The sequence below is a fragment of the Tympanuchus pallidicinctus genome, unplaced genomic scaffold (assembly GCF_026119805.1).
Source record: "Tympanuchus pallidicinctus isolate F22 unplaced genomic scaffold, pur_lepc_1.0 scaffold15, whole genome shotgun sequence".
Taxonomy (NCBI): Eukaryota; Metazoa; Chordata; class Aves; order Galliformes; family Phasianidae; genus Tympanuchus; species Tympanuchus pallidicinctus.
This window is the reverse complement of record NW_026294669.1, coordinates 36,057,694-36,077,865: the sequence shown is the minus strand read 5'-3', so window position 1 is coordinate 36,077,865 and position 20,172 is coordinate 36,057,694. Positions and strand designations below refer to the sequence as shown.

Here is a 20,172-nt window from a genome sequence, read left to right as displayed (position 1 = left end):
AAGCATCTGTGCTCTGCTCCAGGCTTTTTCCTGCATCTGCCAGCCAAATCTCCACCAAACCTCCTGGGGAGGATTTCCTCCGTGGCCATGGCTTGCCACCCCAGCAACTTCAAAGAAAGAGGTTGCCCTTGAGATCTCCTGGAGCCTCCTCAACCACTGGTCCACAGTGCATCAATCATTAACGTCTTCCTGGGAGTTTTTTTGCAGCCTCCTGCCCTACATGGTTTAATAGCTCTGCTCATGTGCCAAGGCAACGTTTAATTTCACAAACGCACTCTGCAAAGCTCCTTGGTAGAAGCACTGTCCCATGGTTGGGCAGAGCACACTCAACCCAAATGAAACCTCACAGAGCAGTGAAACCTCACAGTGGGGGATTTCCATGTCAGCTGCATTTTCCCCACACTTCCAGTAAATCTTATCTAACACATGAACCATTCTCAAGCCACAGACTGAGCTATCACCTTCCCTCCCAGCTCTCATCCGTCTTCCTGTAGATAAGGCCCAACAAAGATATGCTCCAGCCTGAACATTTTTTCCAGCTAAGAGAGACAGTTCACCAGCCCAGTTAGCAGGCACCAAAGGAGAAGGGTATTTTCAGTAAGAGGAGGCTCAAAGAGAGCATTTGCTGAAATGGGGGTCATGGTGGATGCTACAGCGCCACCACATCACCCCCTGCCTTAAGAGCTTTGGGTTGGGGATGCCCAAGAACATAATGATGGCACCTTAAGCCAATCCCTCTTGCCCAGGTGATGCACACAGAGGGTGTCCTTTGGTTTCTCTTGCCAAAGAGGTCAGTTCAATCTCTTTGAACCAACGGGCTGGTGACACATCCCTACAGCCTCTCTCCTCCTCAGACGCCGCTGGTTGGGATCACCAAGGCATTACCTGGTATTTATCTGGGTCAGCCCCTCCAGCCTGACCAACAAAGAGCCCGGCACCTTCTTCCAGTTCCATCTCATCCGGGGAGCGCTCAAAGCGGACCCGCTCGTGCTCCTCGCAGTCCAGGTAGAGGATGACTTCATCCTCCTCCACGCTGATAGCAAAGTTTGCCCACTGGTTGAGCAGGGTGGGCACGGTGAAGGTGGCAGCCGCGTAGGAGCTCTGAGAGCCCGGCTCAGTGTAGTAGAAGATGATCTGCTGCTTGCCCATCTGCAAGTCTGAGAGCTTAACACCCACGTAGATGATGCTCTGCGTGGAGTCTGTGATGGCAAAGAGCACGCCGGCCCGCGGGGTGGTGGGCTGGATGTGAAAGAGGAGAGAAAAGTCTCGGTAGAAGGGGCTGGGCAGGTGGTACCGGGCCACCTGGCCTGTGTTGGCATTGGGTCCAAAGACATAGCCAGGTCTGTTCTCATGGCCGTAGATTTTGACGATCCCCTCCGGCGGCGGGTCTCCAATCAGCTCCAGGAGGCTGACCTCACTGCTCAAGTTCTCTGCAAAGAGGAGGGAGAGGGGATGGTGAGAAGCAGCACAGCAAGGACACGCAACTTCAGCACGCCCCTCTGCTCTGTGCCTTTGGGGACGCTGCTCAGGGCCACCCAGTGACACTGCTCCACAGTCTGGGGACGTTAGGCAGCTGGGGGCTCTGCTTCACATTGCAGCTGCTGAACCTAAAAGACCCATCCAGCCACGAGGGAGCCAAGCAGTGAGCTTTCATGCTATTTTGAGCCTGCGCCAATTAACAGCTACTTCATTTTCTCATCTTGTGGATGTGACCCCAACACTCACCATCCCTAGAGGAACATTTCTGTGCTCTTCCCTGCAGCTAACCCTGCTCCCAACCCCACTGCCTGGAAAGATGCAGCTTCCCAAAGGGAAGGAGGGCCCTTCTCCAGAAAACAAGAGGAATTTTTATACATGTCTAGAGAGGTCTCAAGTCTCCAGTGGGCTGCTGCTCTGCTGGATCTGGATGGACAACCCTTCTCCTGGTCAAAAGGTGCTAGGGTACAAGTAAGCACATCCACATAATGGAGCAGTACCATACTCAAGGACCAGGATATGCACTGGAACAGAGCAGTGAGTGCTGGGGAGCAGGGCCGCAAGCAGATGAGGCAGCAGCGTTCCTCAAGCTGCAGAACGAAGATGCAGCTCCCAAAACGCATCCCAATCCCTGCTGCTGGCTCTCCACTCAGAGTGGTGTGGCATCCCAGAGCTCCAATAAAATGAGATATCTCACAGGTACAGCTGCGTGTTGTGCCCTTGCACACCCATGCCCGCTCCAAAGTCATGACCAGCCTCGCAACACCCTGTCCCCATAGGGTCACCATGGCTGGGAACCATCCCAGCCCTTTCCTTGCACCGCCTGGGAAAGCGGCTGGGACTGACATGCACCCTGCCGGCTTCCCAGATGATCTCAATTTCGAGCTCGTCTCCTGCCCCAGCTCATTTTCTCAAGGCACTTTAGGGAGTTCTGGTCAGGACAGTCTCTCCTACCAGGCACAGCTGAACATCTGGCCGTGTGAGCCAGCCCTCTGGATGCAAACTCCTGTTGTTTTGGCAGCACGCACATCCTCATCGCCCACACAATGGGCGCTGGATTCCTCCTCTCCTATGTCAACCATTCGGGCCGGTGCCAACTTGATGTGAGCGAGTAAGCAAGCGCGCTGTGCATCGGTGATTTTTAACTCCAGATTTCCCAGGAGCAAGCAGATATCCAACAGCCGCTCCCAGCTGTAGGTTCCCATTTTGGGGTTCCCAGAACAGCCAAGGACTGCAGCATGGGATCAGGCTCCTTGCTGCCAGTGAGGATGGCACAAAGGGCCTCTATGAGGAGCTGAAACAATTCAGTGCCCCCCTCCCTCCCTGCTGCCGAACGCAAGCCGGGTATATTGGGGTGTGCGCAGGAGCCTGGGAACCCCCACCCTGCTCTGAAGCAAGGCATTTTCCTCCAGAGTATCTTAAAAAAGAAAACCAAATAAATGTATTTAAAAAAAAAAATAAAATCAGCCCAGCCCAGCTCAGCCTGGGAGGGAAATATGTCCTTTGGAATGGTAGGAAGAGACAAATACCTGGGTTTCTATTCCAAAGCGTGGGGGCATCTGAGCACACAGAGCATCCCAAGCTCCTGTGGCAGCCAAGCCAGGATGCCAGGGCTGGTCTTTTCAGAGAGACATCAGAAATGCCTCATTCCAGAGGCAGGGGGATATTTCTCTCTGCCAACCTCAGTTCTGTGGATGGCAGCCAACCATGAGTTGCCCCACACATGACAGCACATGCAGGCACAAGGCAAAGCAGCTTCCATTGCGCTGAGCCATGCCATGCAGTGCTGCGCCAGCTGCCCCTCTGTGCAGCAGCCCTGACCTCAAGAGACACCACTGGGAAGCATGGATGGTGCTTATCTTGGCTTGGAGGAAGCCAAATTCATAAAAGCTTTATGCTAAGAGGAAATCAGAGCTTCCTCCCAGGGGTCCATGCAGGCAGGGGTCCACGCAAGCAGGGGTGTAGGAGCCATCTCTGCAATTCTTCATGCAGACAGCCCGTCCTCTGCCTTGAGGCTTGAGGTGGGGGCTGGGGGGTAAGGCTGAAAGAGGCTTTTGTTAGCAATGCAATTCACAGTCCTGCTTCCCTTGGTATTTCAACCATCTCTGGGTTCCCCCTTCCTCTCCAAACACACCACTTGCGCCCTGGCTCAGAGCAGGAGTTGGGCGACGATACAAGGAAGCTTCCCAAAGAAAACAGGCTCGCACCTTGCAACACGCGAGCGAGCCCACGATGGCCACAGACGCATCCAGACCCCATCTGCAGGGTGGGGACGGTCAATCTGCCAGCAGCACGGCACTCACATCCCAGTGCCGTCCACTACAATGCGACATTGTGCGCTCGCCCCCGCAGCAGGACTCCCGCCTTGCCGGTATTCCTGATCATGTGCAGCGGGCAGCAGGGGAATCCCCCAGCCGTGGCTTCATCCCAACCCCAAACTGTCCCAAAGAGGCTCCTGGGCAGCCCATGGATTGCAATGGAGGATTGCCAGCACCCCAGAGCTGGCCACACAGTTCTCCCATGGACACCACTGCAGTTCCAGGTGGCGCTGGCACGGAATCACACAGGGATGCGTGGGGCCACGGTGACCGAGCTTTGGCTCCCGCTGCCCTTGGAAGGGCTCCAGAGATGCTCAAGGCTGCTCTGCATCCCCGCCTCTCCCCCTTCCCGTCGCATCCCACAGAGAGCTGCTTTGACAGCCCAGGGGGTCAACAAGGGCATTTGCGCCTTCCTTGTCCCCCAGACTCGTCTGCTCCACGTCACCTGAGGGCACAGGGTCCAGCACGACAACACAGCCCCATTCAGTGGAGCTGCAAAGGGCAGCAGTAGGAGTTCCCATTCTGGCTTTCATCCCCTGCTCCCGGGGGTGTTTCTGTCCCCAAGCTGCCACCCTTGGCTCCTCACCCTGCCGAGGAGGCCTTAGCTGCTGGAATCAATGCAGGGCTCAAAAGCACTTTGTGGCAATAGTTAAGCACCAAGCACCTCTCCTGCTTTCTGAGTAGGGGGATCAAACATTATCTGTGGGTAAATCATTAACCCCAAGGCAGGGCAGCAGACATGTGGGTGTGCATATGTGAGGTCACAGCCCTGGCCCCATGCGGGGAAGCGATACCCTGTGGCTCCCTCCAGCTGCTGCCTGGGGTCACCTTGAAGCCCCCGTGGTGAGCTCCACATCCCACACCAGTGGGGACAACCTGGGGATGGACAAGGAGGCTCCTCTTTGCAGAAGGAGCCCCAACCCAAAAACTGAGGCAGGGCAGAGAGGCTTTTGGCCAGAGATGAGGCAGTAGCATCCCTTGGAGCACTAGAAGGCTTTGGCTGATGAGACATGCAGAAGGAAGACATGAACAAGGGTCACCAGCCACATTACCTGCAGACACATTAACAAAGACACAAGAATACCCTCCGTCCTCCTTGGGGAGAGAGTCACAGGGCAGAGGCAGGCGCCCACCAGCCGAGTGCATCCAGCACAGGTCTCTGACGGCCTCACAGAAGCCCTGGCACGGCGGGGGAGTTACAGGGACCGAGGCACTACACCCAGGGACCAGGAGCAAGCAGAGGAACCACTCCAAGTAGCGGTGGCACCGAGACTCAAGCAGCCCCTCCCACTCATGCAAAGCAGCCCGAATTTCCACCTCGCTGCCGTGGCTGAGATAATTCGGCAATCTGACATGGTTGGTGCCCAGAACGGAGCAGAAAGGCAGGTGGGCTGGGAGGGGCAGGCAGCGCCCGCCCGCTGGCAGCAGTCTGGGGAAGGAGGGAGCAAGCCCCGCGCCAACAACTCGCAGGGTAGAGGTTAGTAAATCGAACTCAGGAGGACCAGCAGGAGGAGAATCCGCACCGCTCACTGCCCTCAGTTTGGGCGCAGAAGGGCTCTGGTTCCCACTGACACCAAGCAGTGCCGGCCCCTCGCCGTCGGTGCTGCGCTTCGGGCCCCCATCACCCGGTGTTGCAGCACCGGGAGCGGCGGGGGATGGCCGGGGGATGGCCCAGGGTCGCCAGCCCCGTGTCTCAGCATGGTCTGCAGCACGTGGCGTGGGCGATGCTCCGTGTCGCTGCGCCGTGGGGTGGTGGGCACTGTCACCTGATGGGAAAGGGAAAGGAGCTCTACCTGGACGGGCGGCTGCTGGCCTCTGCGGGGAACCCCCTGTCCCCTCCTGCTGCCGGGGCAGCTCCGTCGTATTGGGGTTCCCCGTTCCCAGGGGCCGTGGAGTCTCGGTGGGGCTGCGGGTGGGTGGTGTACTGCGAGGGGGAGCGGCAGTCCGTGCCGTGCTGGTTGGCACCGTGATCCCCACGGTGCTCCCGTCCCCCTGCTCGGGGCCATCTGTGCTCTCAGCGCTCTCCTGTCCTGTAGGTGCTGCCGTGCTGGGCTCCCGGTGCCGCTGCGTGGTGGCCACATCCCCTGCTGCTGCTGAGCTCAGAGGTGTGCTCAGGGTGGGTGAAATCTCTGCAGTGCTTGGCGCTGTGGGGGTCCCCGTGGTTTTCGGGCTGCCCCAAATCCAGTCGAGAAGCTGCGCGTCGCAAGAGGAGAAGCAGCAGGAAGCCAGCAGCAGCCAAAGCCCCAGGTGGAGCACAGCCATGGGGAGGGGAAAGCGAGCCCCCCGGCTTGGCAAACGGAGGGGCTCGGGGGCAGAGGCAGGAGCTCGGCCCCAGCGAGGTGCCCGCAGCGCTCGCATCGCTCTCTCCTCCCCAGCGCCCAGCCTTCAAACCGGAGCGCTGGGAGGAGTGGCCCCGCTGCCGGCCGCGAGCCCTCCTCTCCCAGCCTCCTCGCAGCAGGCACGGCCCCCGAGGGGCGCGCAGCCGAGTTGCGACCCACTCGAGCCCCCTGAACGGCCAGGAGCAGAGCCAGCGGTGCAAGCTCCCTGGGCTGCTGGCCCACACTAGCCAGCTGCCGCTGCTCCTGCCTTAACCCCTTCTGCCCCAGAAAACACTTCCAAGATTTCTGCTGGCTGAGAAAGCAACTAGCCCCGAGAGCAGCAAGTGCGTTCAAGACCCTTTCCTTGCTCGGTTTCACGGCCAGAAGCCCCAGGTGCTGCAGTAGGCTGGTGAGCGAGCAGGGCCAGCAGACGGTGAACTGGAGGAGCACAGCAGGGCCCCAGCACCGCGCGCCGTCACGCCTCCAAGCCAGGGCTGTGAGCAACAGCAGCCTGGGGCTGCAGTTCTGCTGGAGCCGGTTGCGAAAGCCTGCAGCAAGCAGCACAATGAGGAGACATGCAGGGACAGCCCAGGTCCTCCATGTCACCATGTCCCCTCACGCTGACCATGAGAACCACAGAACATCCCAAGTTGGAAGGGACCCACAAGGGTCACCCAGTCCAACACCCAGTCCCATGCACCAACCCCTGTGGCTGAGGTTGGTGTCCCAACGCTCCCTGAGCTCCAGGAGCCCTGGGAGCTGCTCCGTGCCCACCGCCCTCTGGGGCACAGCCTTCTCCTCACCCCACCTCACACAGCCCCACGCCGTTCCACTGCCACCTGAGCAGAGCTCAGCGCTGCCCTTCCACTGCGAGGAGCTGCAGGCAGCCACGAGGCCTCCCCTCAGCCTCCTCTTTTCCAGGCTAAACAAACCAAGGGATGTCAGCCACTCCTCACACATCTCACCCTCAGACCCTTCACCATCTCCACAGCCCCACAGAGTCCTCCTGGTTCTCCTGCTGTTCCAATTTGTAAAGAAATTAAACAGGAACAAAACAGGGTCAATGAGGCTTGCGATCGTTTTAAAACAGCCTTTTGGCAAGGCTCTGCTAGTCAGGAAAAGTGTGAAACTAATGCTCAGATGTCTATTAGCTCCATGCACTGCTTCCCACGCTGCTTTTTGGTGTGATTTGTGCAAATTTTCCCACTAAAATGGTGGCTGGCATGGGAATAATGCCACGCTAATATGCCTGCCCAAAGCTGATGTTGTTTCACGAGTGCTTTGTGGAACAGCTTTCCTCTGACACAGCACAGCCTACACCCAATGTCATGCATTTTTTGCCTTTAGGGTCGGGTTTCCACGTGCACCCCCTGCTCAGCAGCTCCTTGCAGCTACTGTCAGCCTGCCCCGTCATGTCCCAACAGGGCTCCACGCTGCTTCTTCAAGGCCGCTCCACCCCACGAGTGTTCGGAGGACAAGCCTTGGGTGATCACAGAACATCACAGCATGGCTTAGGCTGGAAGGTGATCACAAAGCCCAGCCATTTCCAACCCCTGTGCCACAGGCTGGCTGCCCCCATGAGCTCAGGCTGCCCAGGGCTCCATCCAGCCTGGCCTTGAGCACCTCCAGGGATGGGGCACCCACAGTTCTGGGCAGCATTGCCAGCGCCTCACTGCCCTCTGAGGGAAGAATTCCTTCCTAACACATAAGCCTCCCCTATTTTAGCATTTGAAAACCATTTCCCTTGTCCTACTGCTAATTACACACGCCTCCCTCAGCAAATGCATCACTTCAGAAGCGATACAAAGGGGACTTGTTTTTTGCACCAGAACTGACCAAACTCAGGACACAGGGAAACCCTGACCACAGGTCCTGGTCACAAAGCCCCAAAAGGTCCAAGAGCAGGGGACAATCATGACAGCCTCATTCCTGGCTGTCCAGATGGACAGACGGACAGCTAAGCTGTTCCTGGACAGAGCCCAAATCCCTTTCTCACGCTGGTGAGTCAGGGCTGGGGGCTGCCAGTCATGCTGCCCATGGGAAGGATGGGTGGAAACCCAGGCTCAGCAGTTCTTGCAGGGGCCCAGGGCAGTGGGGGGGGGGAGGGGGAAGGAAAAGCCCCGGTATCCACGCTGAGGAGTGCAGAGAAATGGCCCTTTTAGGCACACTGACAATGGAGAGATTCATTTTTGCCACAAAGGGGCTGTTGATGGGGTGCAGGCAGGGCAGAGGAATGTACCCTGGACAGGGGGACACGGGCGCCATTTCCCACGGCTTCTCCCCCAGAGATGCAGAACGCTGGGTGGGAGCACCACAAGCCCCAGCAAGCTGCCTTGCCTCCACCAGGAGCATTCCAAGGATCAGGGCAGGCTGAACGCGCAGACGCAGTGCAAGCAGAGATCACGAGTGCACCATGCATGGGGTGTAAAGAAAAGAAAAGCCAGAGAGCCCTGGTTTGAGACCTGTATTCCACGCTCGTGGTTAACAAATAACCACACCTGAACAGGGCGCCGAGCCAAAGGGTTTCCAGCAAGCTGGCTGCATGCTCCCCAGAGCAGTGGGGAGAGCATGGTGTTGTGACAGGCGACAGGGGACCTGGCCAGGGAAATATCTGCTTGTGCAGTGCCAGCACTGCACACATGGGCTGGCTCATAGTGCCTCCCAGTGTGGTGTTTTCAGCCCTCAGCAGGGAGATCTGGGGGATGGTTGGTGGGACCAAGGGGACAAGCTCCGCTCGGGAAGGCCCATCACACGAACCTAGCTGGCTGCTGGGGACTACCAGCCAGCCCCTGTGGGGTCACACTGCTCATTCTTGAGGGCTCCCCACCCAGAGCTCATTGAGCAGCATGAACAGATGGATGGACAGACAGACAGCAGAGGGAGCTCCAGGCCCGAGCACTGCACAGAGTAGAGGTCACAGAGGGGTCCTGAGGGATGCTGCTGTGCCCATAGGCACTGCACAGAGATGTCTGCACCCAGCACAGCTCCAGCTGCAGGACCTGAGCGCTCAGCTGGGGCAGGGCGAGACCCTGATGGCCTTGCCCCTTCCCTCTAGGTGTCACTGGCCCACCAAGGACCTCTCTTTTCCAGGCCAGGATCCCTTGAACATACTTAGCTAAGCAAGCCCAGACAGGGCGAGCAACCTGATTCCTCCATCACCTGCAGTTCCCTGCCTTCTCTCTTGCTTTTGGCTCTTGCTCAGGATACCCCCAGCTCCTTCAGCACAGCCGATTCCACCCTCCACCCTCTGCCCCCATCCCCCACAGGAAGCCCCGCAGATTGTCCCATAGCAGCACAACCCATTGGACAACCAGAAGGACATCTCAGATTGCTCCTAGGGGAGGATGAGGAGTCATCTTCCTCCCTGCCGCACACACCAAATTTGTATTAGGAATGCCTCAGTGGAGGTGCTCAGGCAACAGCCTGCCAGGCCTCTTTTCTCAATGTCAAAAGGGTTTGGTGTGCCAAGGGAGTGTGTTCTGCTGGCAGGGCATCCCTGTACTTCCGCCATCCTCTACGTGGCTCAGCCCAGGGATGCAAACGACACCCCATGAGAACACACCATGGCCCCACAGTCTTTCCAAAGCACAGCTCCATCGTTTGCTAGCAGAAAGCAAAGCCCTGTAACATCAGAAGGCTCCTACTGCAATGCATGAGAAAGTACCACCTCCAAAAGGCACAAAATGCAGTGAAGCAAACATTTGAGAGCGCTGCTTCCTACCAGCAGCCCAAGTTTCCCTGACACATCCCTGGAAGCAAGACTCTTGTCCCATGCCCACAGCCCAGCAAGCTCCCAGCAGCATGGGCATCAGGACCTCAGAGCCTCCGAGGCATGGAGCAAAGAGAGACTGCAGTGAGTTGTGGGAGTTTTCTGTTGCTAAAAATCACTGCTGCCAAACAGTAGGGCCAGCTGCCCATTGATAAAGAACCGCACACAGCAGGTCTCGATATGCAGCTCCTTGGTGTGAAATAGAGGCACACAGAGATGCTGCCCTGTCTGTGCATGTTCTCCTGCGTGAGTGCTGCTGGGGAAGTGACAAAACCTCAGCACTAGGCCAGCAGAGAGGCTGCAGGCGGAGCATTCAAGCACCGAGCAGAACAAAATCCAGCAACTGTCAGAGACAGATGGTATCTTTAAAACCTATCGATGTTTGGGATTTTAATCTCTTCCTATCCGAAAGCACAAACAACAGTTAAAAGGCACTCATCAGGACGCACGCGTAAGAGGCCTAAGGATATTGCTACATCTCGCTGACCTCCCATGCAGCCAGTGGGACAGACAGCGGGACAGACAGCAGGACAGACAGCGGGACAGGCGCCCGGCAGCAGTGAGCAGCAGCAGAAAGGTGGCTCAGCAGCTGCACCCAGGACAGGGACACCGATATCCCCAGAGCTGCACACTGTCCCTATCCCAGGGATCCTGCAGCATCTTTGGAACAACACCAAACACAAATTCAGTCCATAAACACGACGTACATGAGCCCAGCCTTCCAAATCCTGGCAAAGGGCAGTGCTTTTTGCAGGGGAAAAGGATGCTGCATGGTTGCAAGGTATCCTGTATGCCAGCAGCTGCTGAGGCTGGTGACGCAGGTGGTGGCTCAGGGAGGATGCAACCCGCAGCAACACAGCACCGCCGAGACCCCGGGACCGCAGCAGCGTTCCTAAACATTTACTCATGGAGAGACAGAAACTTCCTCCCAGCGAATTCCTCGATAAGATAAACCATTAAAATGTCACGACTGCCTGGGGGAGCGATCAAATCATCCAGGGGATAACAAACAGCCTGGGTGCACCACTGCAGTGGGATGCACCCAACCCAGGGCTCCCACACACCTTCAATGAGCATTGGAACCGAAGTGCCCTAAGCCTGGCCCACGTGTCCCCCTTGCAACCCTGGCCACGGGGTCATTGATGCCCACCAGGGCATCGGGGCTACTCACTGAGGAAGTGTCTGCCAGTCCTCATGGGAAATATGCAGACTATGGCAGCAGGCACGGCAGAGCTGACTCCAAGCAAACAATCTCCCCTCCATCCTCCCTGGCGAGACTAAAAATACCACCGAGCCGCTTCCTCCGGGAGCAGCACAGGACGGGTCAGGTCCCAGCAAAGGCACCATGTGTTGACCTCGTAACTCGTTACCCAGCCCAATCGGAGGGCAGCAATATGCTGGCAGCTCCCTTTTTCTCAGCACATCCTGCAGAGCCGGCTTTGTCTGCAGGCGGGGAGCAGGCCGGGGGGCACCAGCTCTGCTTCCCATCACTGCGGGGCCGCCCGACAGCCAGGAGATAAGGCAGCGGGAGGCGAGGGAAGGAATGTGCCCCCTTCCTGCCCCCATGGCAATGCATCACCCTGCAGACTAAGTGTTCCCCGGAGGGGGGGAAAGGCACTGAGCCCACCCTCAGCCACCTCCATCCTGGTACTGGTGTGCCACACTTTACCACCACTGGCAGACTTCCTCCTCTGAGTGGGAGCACACAGCATTGGGCACTCCTCTGCCCTATCCCCCCAGGAATTCCCAAACCACAATTGCATTCCTGGAATTCCTGCAGCCCCCAGGGAGGTGCCGGGAGCACGGGGGTGATGGGAGGGTGTTGGTTCCCAGCTCTGCTCTGGACAGGGCAGCCAGGTGCTGTTTTCAGACACCTCCTTACCTGCAAATACAGGGCACAGGAGCTCTGCAGAAAGAGGGGCTTGGGAACCAACTTGAAGCAAAGAGCGATGCTGAGCTGTCGAGAAAGATCTGCCTGGGTAGGGGCTGGCCAGGGCTCAGACAAAGCCTTCCAGTGTTATGAGGAGAAGGAAACACAGCCTGCGTCTCCTGCAAGTGCATCTCCAGCACACAGCACCCGAAGGGCACTGTGCCCACCCTGCCTGGGATATCTGCACCCAGGTCTCACCCTGCAGCAAAGAACCCTAGGCATTCCCTTGCAGCCAGGTGGTGGGGAGCTCTACTCTGCCAGGCAACCGGAGGAAAAAGAAGGCATAGGGAGGGTCTGACCCCAGAGACCACCTTTCAGTTGCCCTTGGTGTCCACACTGACACCCTGACACTCAGGGGCTTTGTGTGCCTCGAGCCACAGGGCACTGCTAACAAGGCTCTATGCCCTTCCACCTCTCTGTACAACACCCCATCTGTGCTGTTGGCTTTGGGATCTTTTTCCCAGACTTTCACAAGTTCCTACCAAGCTGTGACATCCCGCCTCAGCAGCGCATCCCTGTCCCATCCGGGCTGCCAGCCCAGTGCAGGGTCACCACGCTCCATACCATGCCCTGGCACGGCTCCGGTACTGCAGCGAGATGCTGGGAGCAGCCTTCAGCAGCATCACCCTGCCCTTGAACCTGCCCTGCCACACACATCATAGGGCTCAGTGCCTTGAAATGCATCTGTCTCGTGGCAATGTGATGCCAGTCAAGGTTGCTGCCTTACAAGAGGCTCTTAATTGAAATTGTTGAGGATGTCAACCAACATTTACAGACATTAGGATGAATGGCATCTAATGGGTCTAATTTGCTGCCAGTTGCTCCAGCCTGGCATTCCTGCAAGTACGTCACCGTGAACCTTTATGCATGGAAAGGGTTAAAAACACAAAAAAGCCCCACACTACAAACCAGCAGGCATGCCTGGAGTGGGGGATTAGAGAGAATAGGGCCATTTCTCAGCACTGACTATGGCAACATAAATAGAAAAGTAACATTACACTGGAGCCGGGGCCCTTTTGCCCCGCTCTGTCCCTACAATGCCACCATTGTCCAGCTGACAACTGGCAGTTTTCCCTGTGTGGGGCTGACATCCTGCAGGCTGGGCATGGCGCTGGGGGACCGCCTTCCCCTCATCTCAAACTGTGCCCCAGCACAGCCAGGGGTACCCGCAGCACCATCACCATGCACCCCAGCATCGGACAGATGCCCCATTGCATCCCATGCCGTGCTGCTTTCAAAGTCTACTTGCAGGGCTTGATTTTGCAGGGAGCAAGGATGGGAGAGCAGCAATAAGGCAAGCAGAGGGATGTGGCATTTTCCCATTGTGAACAACAGCACGGAGCAAGCAGAGGGCAAATGCGGGAGGCGGCTGCGCGCCCCAAGCACCACAAGCAGCTGCTCCGGGATTCTTTCTTCTGCATTTTAATTATACAACCACTCAAGTTTCTTCCTAATGGGAATGCTGAAAACCAGTTTTTCCTGCAGCAAGGCCAACTCCACAAACGCTAGCAGTGACCTGTGAAAAAAGCCCCATAAATCAACACGGCAATGTCTTTCCCCCCCCCTCCCTTGCAGCATCACCACTACTATTTCACTGGTTTTTTTCCACTGTTTTAGCTTTTTTTTGTTTTTGTTTTATTTTCTGAGTTTACGGTTGTTGTATTTTTTCCAAGGAAAGCATCTGTAAGTAAATAAACCACTCTGAAGACTCCACAAAACCACCTTCAGCACCGCAGCATCCCTCATGCCCACAGCCACGTGGCTGCTCCTAGGATGAGGTACTCCATGTGGAGCAAGCAAATCCCAGACTTCCAAGCAAATCCCAAACCTCCCCTCCTGGCTGCTGCTGGGCAGCAGACAAAGGGCGCTGAATTAGCAATTCGCCAGTGAGAGCTTGGTGCTGCTAGAGCTGAAAAGAGAAAGGGGGAGGGGAAAAAAGAAAAAAAAAAAAGGAGGAAGGAAAAAAACAAAACACCAGCAGAAAAGTTGACGTACGCAGGAACTGGCTGCGGGACTCCATGCAAGATGCAGCGTGCCCGATGAGCACCCAGCCCAGCAGTGGGGAGCACCCAGCGCTGCCGGCACAGAGCCCAGCACACCGGAGTGGTGGTGCTGGGATGTGGTGCAAGCAATAGGAACAGGCAGCAGGACAAAGGGCGGGGGAACACAGGGCAGGAGAAAGCCCGGAAGGGGGCCGTGGGGAAGGAAAGGGAGCGCACAGCAGATTGCAAGGGGACATTGTTATTGGCCGATAATCCGTGTGGCAGAGGGTCCTGAGCACAAAACTTGGTCTCAGCCTGTTTAGCTGCCCGGAGATGGGAATTCCCCAAAAGGGATGGCCACGGCCAGCCTTGAGGCTCAGGTGTCAGTCTGTCCCCAGCTGCAGGGTACTTGGACAGACCCTGCTGGCTGCCCCAGCGTGCAGCACGCATCCTCTGCCCCCCACTTCCAAACCCTGTTGCTAGGACACTCGAGGCAGCAGAAATACAGCGCGGGGCGGATTAGCGTCTAGACTGGCTGACCTCTCCCTCTAGGTAGCACCGGGGCCAGAATTGGGCCCCTGGCATTTCCTTGGAGAAAAGGAAAAAGGGGGCTTTGCGCAGCCCCCAGAAGTGGGAGCAAGGCAGAGGGATGCTGCTGTGCCAAGTGAGCTACCTGAAGCCCATTGCTAGCCGTGGGCCTGCCCAGCGACCGGTGACAAAAGGGCCTTTCATGGAAGGGACGTGTCAGCGCCACAGTTAGCAGGGGAAAGGGAAAAAAAAAGAGCTGAAAGAAGATTATTACCTCCAGCGCTGCCTCTGGGGGCTGGAGGCTGCGGGGCCCCTTGCAAACACGTACGTTAACTCTTTAGGTTGAGCCCCAGCAGCAAATAGGGGATGGAGCGCTGCTTCCCATGGCTGCCTGCTATAGGAGCTGGTGGCCTGAGTCCTGCAGAGCAGTCACCAGGTGTGGCAGGGTGGCCAGAAGGTCCCCAGGAGGATGGCTCTGGTCCCAGTGCAGAGGGAAATAAGGCTCCCCGCTGCCAGCCAGCTGCTGCAGGTGCAGAGCATAGAGTCATAGACTCGTAAAACAATTCAGGTTAAAAAAAGACCTCTAAGATCATCTACTCCAACCGTCCCCACTAAGCCCACTCCCAGCAAGGTCCTCCTGCCAGCACAGCTATGTTCTTGCCCCAAGAATGAGAGAAGAACCTTCACTTTCACAGAGAAACCAGCTCAGAAATATCCCTCCTCCGACACACAAAAGTGCATTCTGGGGATACGTTTCCATTCTGAAATAGAATCATAGAAACATAAAGGTTGGAAAAGACCACTAAGATCATCGACTGCGACCCATCATGTTGACTGACCACATCCCTCAGTGCCACATCTCCACAGTTCTTGGACACCTCCAGGGACCAGGACTCAACCACCTTCCTGTGCCAATGCATTAACACTCTTTCTGAGATGAAATTCTTCCTAATATGCAACCTGAACCTCCCCTGATGCAACTTGAGGCCATTACCTCATGTCCTATGGCTCCAGCACTGGACCAGAACCATGGAACCAACAGGGAGTAAGGCCATTTTCCTCCTGGTGATACCAGGTGCTGGACAAAGGGAAACAACCCACTCCCTCTGGGAAGGCAGAGCTGCAGAGAACAGTGCCTTGGCTCCTTTCTATCATCTCCGTAGCCAGAGATGCAGGAATTTGCTACACAGCACCATCTTATCGTGTGGTGCCCTGCTTGGAAACCTCCTCCAGGAGTCTGTGCAGATCCAATCCTCCTCTTGCAGCCTCTGGTTACATCGTCAAGCCAGGCTGACAATGGCACCTTTGGGCTTATCTCGTGGGGGTGGCAGCACTATAGCCTGCAGCTGATACCCCTCCGTGGGCTTGAGATGGCACACAGTGGGGCTTTTCTCCTCCACATGCCCAGGGTGAAATCCAAAGCCAGCAGTGCATTTTCCCTTCTGCTGCTGTGCCCAAGGAGGGAGCGCTCCTGGTGAGACCTGGGCTCCCCCAGAGCACCCATCCCTCCCTGCTGTCTCCCAATAGGTCCCCGGAGCCACTGCGCCCTGTGCCAGGGATGCCTGTCAGCTCCTTATCTGGGGTTATCAGAAAGGTGCCCCTTATCCAAAAGTCAACAATCCCCGACTCAATTAAGTTACAGCCTAATGAGGGAGGTGGAAAAAAAAATAACCTGTTTAACTGCAGTGTTTACTGGAGGGGAGGCAGGTGGCTCACTTACGGACTGTAAAACTGGAGACGGCTTCAAGGGCATCTGGGCAGGCAGACAGAATGATGATGGGAGATTGCTGGGGCCGCCCCCAGGTGCTCTGCTGCTTCCCCCCCTCTCACAGCCTACCACAGGGCCAGGGGAGCAGCCCCATCTTCCAGTCCCAGGGCCCGGGAGGAAGAAACCAGCGGATGGAGCTTGGGAATATAACAAAAATACAATAAAAGTCACTAATGACAAATTTCCATCTAAAAGGGGCCGGGATGCGGTGCCAAAAAAAGCAATAAAAATTCCACCAGAGCAACCTTTTTAAGTGCAAACGGGATGTCACAGAGCAGATGTTGCTCACTGAGAGCCCCATTGCTGCCCTCAGTCCTCTCCCAGACTCCCCTGCTCTGACATTCCCCCCGTGCTCCCAGCCCACGCCGACACAGCTCCGAAAGCTCCCAGTAACCGCGTAAATGTCCAAACCAGCTCCTAATCCCACTTAGCTCCCTGATTCAATTACATTCTGGCAAGAAACACTGAGGGCCAATCAAGCCCTATGCTGAGAGCCAAAAAACGCAGTGCTACCACACACCTTCCTACATCTGCACAGCCAGCACCCCACAGACCAAAGGGGTGTAGGGCAGAGCTGGGCTTGCCCCCCAAGGGCTGCCTGCAGCCCAGGGATGCTCTTAGGGTTCCCAGCACTTCCTCAAACGCCACCAGATACTCTGGAAGATCATTAAAATGCTTTATTAATCCCATACCTCTGGGCTGCTGATTCACATCCGATGCTTAATCCTAGATGTCTCCTTCAGCACTTTGAAATCAGTGGCTTATGCCAGAACTCATTCTGCACTGGGGAAGCTCTCGGCTTCTGGACAAGATGCGATGCGCTCGGTCGGGCCGCCACGTAGGGGCTCAGAGCATCACTCCGAGCATAGCACAGAAGAGGACTGTTTCCCAGCACTAGGTGCCTACTTTTGGGTTTTGTTTGTTGTTTAAGTGCCTGGCAATAGCCCTTGCAGGGCTGTTCCCCCGAGTGCCTGTCCTCTTAAGTGTTCAGGCTCACTATTTCAGCAGCGCCTACATCGTAATGAAATAAACAGTGTAAGGAGACGTTCTTGCTGCTGCGGACCAAAACAAATAGCAAGAGTTGCCAAAGAGGGGCTGCTCTTCAGGGCACAAACAGCACTGCCCCGGGGCTTGGCAGTGCTCGTGCCAGCAGCCACTGTGCCAAGGGCGTGTGCCATGGCACCATGCATCCAAGAGGGCTCAGCTCCCGTTCCCCGCAGATATCTGAGATCCAGCAGGGCTGCAGGATGCTGCGGATGGATTGAGTCCAGCCCAGAGCTGCACGACCACAGAGAAAGTCAGGGTCAGGTCACTTGCTGAAAGGGAAGGGAAGATGAACGCTGCCTGAGAGTGCAGCACTACTCATCTCTTTTTACATTGAGTTCCCAGCTCCAAAGCACAAGGCACTGCGGGGCCATGAAGGCTGGCAGCCATTCCGCAGAGCTCTGCCAGCAGCCTGGGCAGGGGCTGGGTGCTGACATGAGAGACACGTGGTCCCTGTCCTTGGCCAGCCAGCAGATGGGCAACACCGAGGCACTTCTGCTCATGGGCAGCAGTTGGGATGCTCAATGTGGAGCTCCTCCTAACCTAAAGCAGCACCTGCTGGTGCCACCTGCGGCACGCTCCTCACCCAGCCCTCCTCCTTGTCAGGAGAAATTCCTCAAATAATGTTTGCGAAAGCACAGATCCACCTGTCAGAAATCCCCACAAGCCTATGCCAAAGCAGTTATGTCACAGGCCATAAATCTCTTTGCACGGCACCTGCTTCATCTCTGAGGGCTCGTGCTTGTGAGGCACCCGAGCCATGGAGGCCAAAGAGCCAGCGAGGACGGAAATACACAGAGCGTGAGCTGCCAGCAGCATGTCACTCTGGCACCTGCTGCATTCAGCAGCACAAGAGACAGCTGATCACAGCTGTCCAGGTGTTGTCTGCTTCCTACCACCTCCAGCTTGACCTCAGTGTTCTGGCCCAGCATAGAATCACAGAATGGTTATGCTGGAACAGACCTAAAGCCCACCGAGTTCCAATCCCATGCTGAGGGCTGGTTGCCCTGCACCAGATCAGGCTGCCCAAGGCACCTTCAGGGATAGGAGCTCCAAAAATGGGATGGAAGCTCCTCATCACAGCTCCAACAATAATGAAGAGAAACCCAACGTACAGCAGGCTGCAGCACTGTCCCTGTTTCCCTGCGTTCTCAGGATGGGACACGCAGTGGCATCCCAGCAGCATCCCTGCCCCAAACTCCTGTTCCATGCCACCCTGAGGGATCTCCAGGGGAAAAAAAAGCCCAGCTCCAGGCAGCTCAGCTCCCAAATTTGCAAGAAAGGCAGATAAACAGAAAGGTTATCTCCTCGCCAGAACGGCCTTCAGAGCAAACATTCCCGAGGAGCCCATCACAAAGAAGGGCTGGCAGAACAGGCCCTGCAGTCCTTGGACATTGAACCAAGGGGAACAAAAAAGGAAGAAAAAAAAAAAAAAAAAGGAAAAAAAAAAAAAAAGCCACACTGAGACATGTTCAAATTCTTTAAAACCCGATTCGCAGCTTGCCACTGGGAGCTGGCCAAGTCAGTGGGACGAGACGGGCACTTCCCTGCCAGCCCTGCTGCTGTGCCTACCGAGTCTGGACAAAGTGGGGGGACCCTGAGGACAGCGGGGACACGGCCCTGGGTCAGGTACAGCTCCATCACCTGGAGCCAGGGTGGGAAGGACACGAGGGGCCATTTCTGCTCCAAATAACCACCCTTAGAGCAGTGCCCAGCCCTGCAGCTTGGCTGTGCTGGACACTCTCCAGAGACCTAAAATAGTCGATTTGGGATTTTGCATGGGAATAATTTTCTCCCTCTGGAGACGTCTTTGTTGCTGAGATCCCTGGGGACCCACGGCCCAGACAGCAGTGTCACGAGCCCAGTCTGGGGCGCCTGGAAAGCCTCTCCCCATGCTCCCGGATTGGTTCCAGCAGTGCCAGGCATCCCTCCTGCTGGCTGCGCCCAGTGCCTGTAGTGCAGCCCGGGCCGAAAGCTGTACCTAGATGGCATAAAGCCTCGCTCCAGTAAACAATCCACAGATTTCACAGCCCAGCATCTGTTGACTTCCAGCTCGCCCGTACCTGAGCAGCCTCCCACAAACTGGCGGCGGGATGAAGGAGGGGCAGCAGCCGAACCTCCCGACCTGCGGAGAGGTGGGAGCGCTCCGTGTGGGACACGGAGAGCCGCCCTCGCCCGTTGTGGGTCAGCGCTCACAGCGCTCGGCCGTTCCGCAAATAGGCTGCAGGCAAGCCAAGCCTCCCCGAGCGTAATGTACCGGCTCGTGCCTCGTGGGGAGGGAGCACTTGGAAAACTGAGCCTCATTCTGCATCTTCGAGGGCGCGCGCAGCCCGGGGGGCAGAGCAGCGGTTCCCCATAGGGCAGAGGGATCCCTCACGGCACGTCGGGGCACGGCGCGTCTCCCAGCGCTGCCCCAGAGAGGACCCGCGGATTGGGCACCTCCGGCGCACGGCTGTTCTGGGGCACGGAACCACAGAATCACAGGACTTCCCGAGACGGAAAGGGCCCATCAGAATCACCGAATCTTACTCCTGGGCAACGCCGGCCCGCCCGCCCCGCGGCCACGCGTCGCTCCCTCCGGCCGCTCGCGCATCAGACGAAGCAGCGGATGGGGCGCACGGGGACGCAGATCCATCTACCCACCCCTCCATCCAACCGTTTCACACGGGCGGCTGCGCTCGCACAGCACCCCGCGGGCACGGTTCCGGGACCCCCATCCCTCCCCTCTCGCCCCGCGCACGTTACCGGGCTCCTGGGAGGAGGCGGTGAGCAGCAGCAGCACAAAGAGCCCGAGCAGCAGCAGCAGCCTCCGCGGGGCACACCTGCGGGAGGAGAGAGAAGCACAGAGCACGCTGTCAGCCTCGACCCCGTCGCCGGCCCCGCTCCCCCGGCCCCGCCGCTCACCCCGGGCGCATGGTGCCCGCCGCTGCCGGCTATGCGCGGCTCCGCGCGGCACCTCGCGGCTCGGCCCGGCCCGGGGGGGGGCGGAGCGGGACGGGGCGGAGCCGTGGAGGATTCAGCCCGCCTCCAGCCCCCGGT

General features: G+C 57.3%; 1 protein-coding gene across 2 annotated transcripts in view; it reads right to left on the bottom strand.

Moving 5' to 3' along the window:
• Window positions 1-20,172, bottom strand: part of COL18A1 (collagen type XVIII alpha 1 chain) — a 30,792-nt gene extending 10,620 nt beyond the window's left edge. The window contains exons 1-3 of one of the 2 annotated variants that reach the window (XM_052674750.1): window positions 20,038-20,172; window positions 19,879-19,955; window positions 886-1,430 (exon numbers count right to left, since the gene is read on the bottom strand). In XM_052674750.1, coding sequence (XP_052530710.1) covers window positions 886-1,430; window positions 19,879-19,955; window positions 20,038-20,048 — 633 coding nt within the window. In that variant the 5' untranslated portion in view covers window positions 20,049-20,172. Of the gene's footprint in view, window positions 1-885; window positions 1,431-5,587; window positions 6,186-19,878; window positions 19,956-20,037 lie in introns of those variants that run through there. The other variant, XM_052674749.1, reaches the window with a different exon arrangement.